The sequence below is a fragment of the Amphimedon queenslandica genome, unplaced genomic scaffold, assembly GCF_000090795.2.
Source record: "Amphimedon queenslandica unplaced genomic scaffold, v1.1 AMPQUscaffold_13299, whole genome shotgun sequence".
NCBI lineage: Eukaryota > Metazoa > Porifera > Demospongiae > Haplosclerida > Niphatidae > Amphimedon > Amphimedon queenslandica.
In genome coordinates, this window is record NW_003546465.1 from 5178 (window position 1) to 14127 (window position 8950).

Sequence of the window (8950 nt, forward strand, 5' to 3'; positions counted from 1 at the left end):
ACATTTTCTAAATATTTTTTATTAAGTTTTAATTTTTTAATTATAATTTAATTGTGCATTTTAGACAATTTACATATTGAGTACCCACACAGTGTCTATACACAGCCATTGTGTTGTGTAATAACAGCTAATATAAATCAAGCACAACTAACCAACAGTGTCATTTAGTTCAGTTATAATATCATTCATTGTTGGACGGTGTCTATACTCAACTATCAGGCAGCGTTCAACAAGAGACCTAAACGAAGCTCTTCTAATACCATCAATTAGACCTACTCTCTCTTTTGGTAGAGGAATACGTCGTGTTATCATCTCTAGAAGGAGGACACCATAACTGAACACATCCATTGAAGGAGAGTGTTCCCTTGGATTCCCTGCTTCAGGTGCTGAATAGACAGGATTACCAGGATTACTGGTCATATCAATGAGAGGATGAAGATTAGCTGATCCGTAATCTGATACTTTGGCCCTCCATATTCCTCCTGTTGTTTGAAGGAGTACATTAGGACTGCTGACATCTCTATGTAGTATAGGATGAGGCTTGAAGAGATGAAGGTAATTGAGAGCACAGGCTACATCTAAACTGATGCTCAGTATGGCTGGATAGGCCAGTTCTCCACTCTCTAATTCCTTTCTTAGGCTGGTTGGCATTAGCTCTGTCAGGATGATTGGATTACCCTCTGTAGTCGCTCCTATGAACTGAAGGAGGTTAGGATGACGTATTTTAGAAGCAATTTTCATTTCACGGGAGAATAGCCCAATGTTATAAGGAGAGATGATGACTTCGTAGAGACACTTTGCAGCAACCTTCAGACCACGAAACCCAGCCACTTTGACCTCTCCCCATCCTCCTTTACCAAGGACTACCTCTGTCATTGTAATCTCTCTTCTATTCACTACCCAGGAAGACTCTGCCTCTTGTATCTGCTCTTGAAGTTGTCTCTCTCTTTCTTGGAACTCTCTCTCTCTTTCCTCAAGCTGTTGCTCTCTTTCTTGAAGCTGTCGTTGAAGATCCTGTTCTCTTTGCTGGCCACCTTCTACTTGCCTTTGAAGCTGTCGCTCTCTTTCTTGAGATTCTTTCTCTCTTGATTGAAGCTGCTGCTGAGCTTGTTGAAGTTGCTGTGTTTGTTGTTTTAATACTAATGCATTGAAGGACATGTAAACAATTGATACGTGTAATTCATCATTCTTACATTTAATGTCCTCTGTCAATCCTTCAGTTTCCTTTTCTTCATCAAGAAGTTGAATACTCAATAAAGATATCTTCTCTTGTAACATTTCTATTTCTTTCTTACTCTCTAACAAAAGAGGTTAGACATAGTGAAAGTATCACCACACTATTCACAAAATGATTAACATTTGAAAACTATTTTTTACGGCTCATTGTATGTAAAATGTAAAATTTTTACCAGTTTCTCTTGTTTTGAGAAGGCATTTCAAATCTATTTCCATTGCCATACGTTTTCTTATGGCTAAAATTCATAATAATTACTACACATTATACTTTGTAAATTTCCATAAATGAATATTTTTATCATAAAAAACAAACCACACACTATCTTTTCACTACCTTAATAGTACCCGGTATGCTATCTTAAATTAAATTATTTTTACAATTCATACATGTACACAAACCATACCAGTTTCTTTTGCTTTGAGAAGAAGTTGCAATTTTTCTATTTCCATAGCCATGCCTTTTTTTAAGTCTAAAATTTAAATCATTACAATTATTACAAATTAATTCAATGTGTACCTGCATGTGCACTACCATCACGTTTTAATAATAATTGTTTTTCTGCTTCTGCTTGTTGTTCCTATACGCAGCAAAAATTATATATAATAGCTGTAAAATTATTCTACATACTTCATCATTGTCCTTTTTTTCAAGACCGTCTTCCTATAACGTAAAGTGAAGACACATTATAGCAGTATATTGCATCAAAGTAATAGCTTCATGTGCAATAATTATTACTGGACATTTCTTTTTTCAAATTCATTACCTTTTGATGTTCCTCCTTTAGGCTTATTTTAGCCTCTTTCTCTTCCAGCAATTGCTCTGTCTCCTTTTAAAAGAAAGAAATACAAAAGGAATGTAATAAGAATTAAATTTACTTTTTCTTCCTTTCCTTCTCTTTCCCACATTATCCAGTATCCAATGGTGAGCTTTTTCAAATCATTCTTTTTCAAAAACTGCAAATTATCCATCAGCTGTGTAATGAGGACTCCAGTGAGATGATACGGAAAGGAGCAAGTGATGCTAATGGAATTGCCTGTGTCAGCAAACTTTATCTTCACTAGTTTACCGGATGTCTTGGAAAGTATATCTTTGATATCAACTAGCTTTGTCTCGTCAGGTTCCCAGTCAAAAATGTAGGTCACTGTTTCACACTGAAGAGCAGGGCAAGTTGCTGAAGCTTCAAGCTTTTCTTTAAGGTAGTCAGCAATGGGACTGGACTGAAAATATTTCTTTGACATGTCACGATATTCTTTGATGTGCTTATTTGCTGCATCAATTTGAAAATTTTCTATCACTGCACAAAAAAGTTCAATATCAATCAATGAACATTCTTTATCGATGAGACGTAAGGTGCTTGAAATATTTTGACATTCTTCTAATTTCTTTTCCAGTTTATTGTCCATGCTAGTGATAAAGTCTTTCAAATCTTCCAGGTCAATGTTTGCATCTCTGATAGCCTTTCGAACATTGTATGACATTTTGGCATATGATGATCTAAGAGTGGTGAATTCTTCACTCATGCTTCTGTGAATAGCAACTTCAACTAGATTGCATGCATAGAAAGATAAAATAAACATTATAATAATGTTTATAATACCAGTTTTGGGTGTATGTGAGACTGTATCACTTGATTCAGTACTTGAAAGAGCTATAGGGAAAAATGCACAAAATAAAAATAAGCCACATGCAAACAATTGAATTTGAACTTTAGCCTGGCTCTATATAGAACCAAATATTTTAAGTAAGATCAATCTACATGTATTTAAGAACTAAGAAGTGCATGCATGCAGTTTGAAGTCTACCTTCTTGAACTTTGATGATTACGGTCTCTTTATTGCTAGGAAAATATATTCCTATAACACAATGAAATAACAATTATAAAGTAGCTATACTTACCATAGTCTGTAAGGATATTTTCTCCTAGTTTGACATTATGTGTTAGGTGACACAAAACAATAGAGAACTTTTGTAGAGCAACATGATCAGCTTGAATAGCATCTTTGACAGCAGTTAGCAGGACTTGTCGTTTATTAGAAATATGAGTTAGAGCATCATCTTCAACACTATTTAACTTTTCCTGTGTTATTACACGCTCTCCATAAAGCAACCTAGCAACATTAACAGGATCAGAGAGAGACTTGGAGAGGAGGGGAAGGTGCTTATTGAAAATATGAACAGCGAGAATTTCAGGACACTCTATATCAACACAATAACAATAATAAGGCAGTAATATACCATAGATTTTATAACTACATAACATGGATTGGAAACTGATGACATCACACGGACAGACTCTGTAATGGTGGAAAAGCAATGGAAGGACTAAACAAGCTCTTCTCCAAGTCTTTAACTGTACTAGTTTGAGTTTTATTTACTATTGATGATGAGCAGATAGGTCTTAAGAGTTCATGACTGTTCTTTGTGACACTTAATCCCAGTTTTGCTGACAAAATCTTCTACTCTCGCAGCCCCATGTTATCACTGAAATTGCCTTTGTGATGGCACAAATTAGTGAATATAGCTATTATTTTTTCCACTGTATGGTCTGTGGCTTGGTTGATAGCCTATCCTCATGTCAAAAACTCTGAAGTTTTTTGTAGTCTGGTCCTTTTTCCTTAGTTCGCACTCTATCTAAAGATATAGGTTGAATAGATGGGCCTCTGAAAATGGACATTTTGGTAGTTTATGGCTTGTAGTTAGCGCTTGTGATAATGTAACCGTCCTATTCTCATGCAGCTTTGTTTGATGCATATTTTCATACTATAACTTGTTTAGTTTTAGTTACTCCAAGCAAGTTATAGGTTGAATAGATTTCACGATTATCACGCATGGTGAAAAAGCTCTCTTTTTCTTTTACATCAAAACAAAGCATCACACCACAGTTTCAACAACTTCAGATGATGGAGTAAACCTTCAGTAACAGTTAAAGCTGTATAATTGCCTTGAAGTTTGCTTCCAGCTACATATAATCAGGTAGTTCTCTTGGCCATTTCAACGAAGTAGCCGAAGGAGATTAGGAGAAAGATGATTACAAAGTCTGTCCGCGCCCACTTACATTGATTTTAATGGGATCACGTGATCAGTTTCCAATCCATGTTACGTAGTTATAAAATCTATGAATATACTAACTCACTCTCTTTTTCTATATTTTCAGCTACTGCAATCTCATTAATATCTCTAATGGCAGTTGACAATGAGACATAGGTAGTTCCTCCTTTACTGCTCACATCATCAGCTCTTTCCAGCCACTTAGAGAGACATTCTATTAAGCATTGATTGACATCCTGTGGATTATTAGCTTTGATGGTGTCCAGTGTATTCTTTGACAAGCCTAAAGCCAGTCCCAGTTCAAACCCCCTCCTGTCAGGAAACTGACACTTCCTTAAAAGCAAGAAAACCTCATTCAGGTGTGATTTATCTAACAATTAGATGTATTTGATAAATATAGTCAAGACTTCTTCAACTTACCAAGTAGTAGAGGCAATCCTTGAGATCCTGAGAAAGTTGCCATGATGAGCTTTTTCAAAACCAGCCACTCCCTCTAGGGGTTGGTAAAACCGGGCTCGGGAGGGCTCGGGCACTGGAAATGGCTGGGTAAAACCGGGCTGCCCCGGACTGGGGCTTCACCTATTTTCATGGAATAAGGACTGATATGGAGCTAGTACAGTCAAACCTGTCTAAAATGGTCACCTTGGGACATGCATTTAGTGGCTGTCTTATGCAGGTGGCCTTTTTATAGAGATGCCTTTAAATACAAGTTTAAATTATTTTGTACACATTTACTGGCCATAGAAACTATATAACAAGACTTAAAGAACTTTTAGGTACCCCTAAAGACCTAAACTGAGTTGTATATAGTATTATTTCGAAGGTATTATTTGAGATAACAATTAAAAAAAATTAATCATTATTAATGATGTAAAAATAATTCAAAATGGGCGTGGTACAATAGGCGTGGCTATCTGGCCGCCCTGGACCAGTGGTGGTCTTTATCAGTCTTGATGGAGATTAATTCTGTCAGTGACCGTTAACCATCTTACAGAGTGACCGCTGAGACAGGTAAGTTTAGTATTACAGTCATTGTCCAAAAAATTGGGACATTAAAAGTGACCGTTTTAAAGTAGCTGGCTGTTTTAAGCAGTGACCGTTTAGACAGGTTTGACTGTAAGGACATAGAACAAACTACTGAGTAACTGTGCAATTAAATGATTATATTCTTTTATTGTTAAAATTTAGGGAAGCCATGAATCCCCCTTGACTAATGCTGGGAACAAGGCCGCTCTACTCCCATGATCTTTCTTCTAAGTCCAGGCTTTAACTCTCTCATTTTTATTTCTAATTTTATTTGCTGTCATTGTTATCTTAATTCTCATTTTCCTTGATTGTTGATTTATTTTTATTTATTTATATTTATTACTATTATGTAAGAAGTTGTTTCTAAATGGATCCGGAACTCTCTGTGTACTATTGTAATTATATATTATGTGTTTATTCAAGTATATTCTAGAACAATCATGTAAAGTATTCTTGTATGTTATAGAACCTTCTGGACATTTATAAGATCTATATAAGTGTGTTGTTTGTGAGTTGTGTTTTTAGTTTTTGTTAGTTGGTTTTTGAGCTCAGTTGAGTTTCGGGTTGATTAAGAATAAAGTTTGGTGAACAGATAGCTAGGAGCGTCTGTTACATTTTTTGGTGGCAGCGGTGGGATAGTTCTCAAACGGTTGTAGAGGAAAGACCCACTATTGTATCTCTGCATAAGAGAGAGACTAAGTTTATAGTGTCTGGTGTGACTGTTTATGTCGGATAACAGTCGAGAGAATCAAGGGCGGTATTCTCTACGGGACTTACCAATTAAGACACGACTACAGAGGACAGTTGCGAGGATTACATATTTTCAGAGAGAGTTATACTTCAGTTGATACGGAAGACTGTACTGAAGTGGAAGAAAGTCTTATTACAGGAGTTAGTGATCCGATGGAGCAATTAGCGGCAGCTTTGGCAAGTTTAGCAAAGCTTCAGGAGGAGGCCCAGAGACAAGCTGAAGAACGTCGTCGAGAAGAGGAGCGACGGCGAGAGGAGCAAGCTGAAGAACGTCGTCAAGAAGAGGAGCGACGAAGAGAGGAGGCCCAGAGACAAGCTGAAGAACGTCGTCAAGAAGAGGAGCGACGAAGAGAGGAGGCCCAGAGACAAGCTGAAGAACGTCGTCAAGAAGAGGAGCGACGAAGAGAGGAGGCTCAGAGACAAGCTGAAGAACGTCGTCGAGAAGAGGAGCGACAAAGAGAGAGACATTATGAAGAGATACAGGCCATGCAGGAGCAGCATATGCAGCAAATAGAGATTATGAAAGGAGTTCTAGCAGAAAGAGAAGGGAATAGTCCTCATTTAAAAATATCACCATATCAAGAAACAGAGGATATCCAAGACTTCATTGAAGCATTCGAAGGTATTATGAAGATACAAGGGGTGAATCGGACAAATTGGATTCTACGTCTGACACCGTTACTAAGTGGCAAGGCTAGAACTGTTTGTACTGATCTGGGAACTACTACTGATTATGATGGAGTCAAGAAAGCTATTTTGGAGCATTATAACATCAACACAGAGAGGTGTAGAAGAAAGTTCAGGAGTCATGTTTGGACAAGAGATCAAGACCCAACTGATTGGATAGCTAGAGGAGTCAAACTGGTGAAGAGATGGTTAGTACCAGAGAATGGAATGGAACAGGTAGTTAACAAGATTGCAGTAGAGCAGCTTTTAAATGGGTTACCACAAGAGATGAGAATCTGGGTAACTTCTCAGAACCCAGAGACACCAGAGAAAGTTGGAGAGCTTATCGAATCTTATGATACAGCTCATAGTTGTTTACCACAGAGGAATAGACCAAAGCAGGATCATGGTCGGTCAAAGGAGTTCCCAAGGAAGACTGAAGGATCTACTGGAAACAAGAAGGAGAGAAAGTCACCTTCAGAGATTACCTGTTACAAGTGTAATCGCAAGGGGCATATAGCAAGAAATTGTACGGAGAAAACTCTACGAGCCAAAGAGAATGCAGAGGAAGCCATTTGGCATGGAGAAGGAAAGATCAATGGACACAATGTGAAGCGAATTCAGATAGACAGCGGAGCATCAAGGACTGTGGTTGATAGGAAGTTTGTAGCATTGAAAGACATAGAGAAGGAGACGATTGGAGTTACTTTTGGGAATGGAACTTATGGGGAGTATCCACTAGCATCAGTTCGGATAACATTTGATGGAGAGGATTACCAGGTGAAAGCAGCAGTAGTACAAGGACTAGCAGAAGATGTGCTGTTGGGAAGGGATGTACCACTACACAAACATATGGCAAAGCGATTACCAAAATCAGAACAGATAGAGCTACTGAAACAACTGGCTAAAGAGCATCAGATTGATATTGGAGAGATTAAAGAGTCAGAAGATGAATCAGCATTAGCAGTGATGACAAGAGCTCAGAGAAGACAGATTCAAGTTGATACGGAGCAGCATTCAGAAGAGCATCAGCCATTACCCGAAAGATCAGAGGAGCAAAGTGAAGCCATGGAGCAAGAGACAAGAGAAGAGAGTGAACTGGAGGAGACAATACTGGAAGATGAAGATCTAGGAGTACAGTTTCCATTTGAGGAGGAGCTATTTCAACCTACAACTCGGACGAAGATATATCAGACTAGAGGAGAGAAGAGAAGACAAAATCAGAAGAGAAACAGAATAGAAAGTACCAACCAGACTAAACAACTGATAATGGACCAGGAGAAAGATTGCGAGATTCAGTCATGGATAAAGAAGGAGGATCCATCACGTATAGTTCGGAAGGAAGGAGTAATTTGTCGTACATGGAGACCCAAGGACTCACCAAGTACCACATATGAACAGATTGTTCTACCAGCACAGTATCGGAATAAAGTCATCAGGTTAGCACATGATTTACCATTTTCAGGGCATCTGGGTAGAGACAAGACAACCCAAAGGATATTAAGGAGATTCTATTGGCCTACTTTATTTAAAAATGTGAGACTCTATTGTGAAGCTTGTAAAGATTGCCAGCTACATGCAAATCACATAAGGAAGGCTCCAATGATACCTTTACCCATAATAGGAGAACCATTTAAGAGGATTGCCATGGATATTGTAGGACCGCTACCAAGAACCAGTCGTGGAAACCGATTCATTCTAGTGATAAATGATTACGCAACAAGATACCCAGAGGCATTTCCTTTAAGGAAGATTACTGCAAAGAAAGTAGCTGAAGTGTTGATTGAGTTATTTGCTAGATATGGAATTCCTGAAGAAATATTGACAGATCAAGGTTCAAATTTCACATCAAGCTTGCTGGGAGAGCTATATCATCTCATGGGGGTCAAAGCAATCAAGACCAGTCCATACCATCCACAGACCGATGGCCTCGTGGAACGATTTAATCGAACACTAAAGTCTATGCTAAGGAAAGTATTGGAAGGAGAGAGGAAGAACTGGGACCACATGATACCATATGTCTTGTTTGCATATAGGGAAGTTCCACAATCGACTCTTGGGTTCAGTCCCTTTGAACTACTATATGGACAGGAGGTGAGAGGACCGTTAGATGTTTTAAAGGAGGAATGGATCCACAGCACAGAAATCGAAACAGATATACTGAGTTTTGTGATGGATACGCGAGAACGGATGGAATCTGCAAGAGAAATTGTGAAGGAGAAT

General features: G+C 38.1%; 2 protein-coding genes and 1 long non-coding RNA gene across 3 annotated transcripts in view; 2 read left to right on the forward strand and 1 right to left on the reverse strand.

Moving 5' to 3' along the window:
- Positions 1-68: 68 nt before the first annotated feature.
- Positions 69-4763, reverse strand: LOC100638861 (centromere-associated protein E-like). The gene is made up of 12 exons (XM_011406918.2): positions 4706-4763; positions 4371-4655; positions 3134-3433; positions 3040-3090; positions 2835-2885; positions 2113-2780; positions 2001-2063; positions 1865-1897; positions 1754-1814; positions 1641-1706; positions 1194-1298; positions 69-1139 (listed from the first exon to the last, which is right to left on the reverse strand). The coding sequence occupies exons 1-12, from the start codon at positions 4746-4748 to the stop codon at positions 148-150; spliced, it is 2718 nt and encodes a 905-aa protein (XP_011405220.2). The 5' UTR covers positions 4749-4763; the 3' UTR covers positions 69-147.
- A 39-nt stretch (positions 4764-4802) lies between these two features.
- LOC109583542 (uncharacterized) lies at positions 4803-5636 on the forward strand. Its single transcript, XR_002185572.1, has 2 exons — positions 4803-4898; positions 5474-5636. It is a non-coding gene; the product is annotated as an uncharacterized LOC109583542 (long non-coding RNA).
- Positions 5637-6547: 911 nt separating this feature from the next.
- The window catches only part of LOC109583528 (uncharacterized), a 23461-nt gene continuing 21058 nt past the window's right edge, over positions 6548-8950 (forward strand). The window contains exons 1-2 of the mRNA XM_019998915.1: positions 6548-8166; positions 8527-8938. Of these exons, the coding sequence (XP_019854474.1) occupies positions 6548-8166; positions 8527-8938 (2031 nt within the window). The remainder of the gene's footprint in view (positions 8167-8526; positions 8939-8950) is intronic.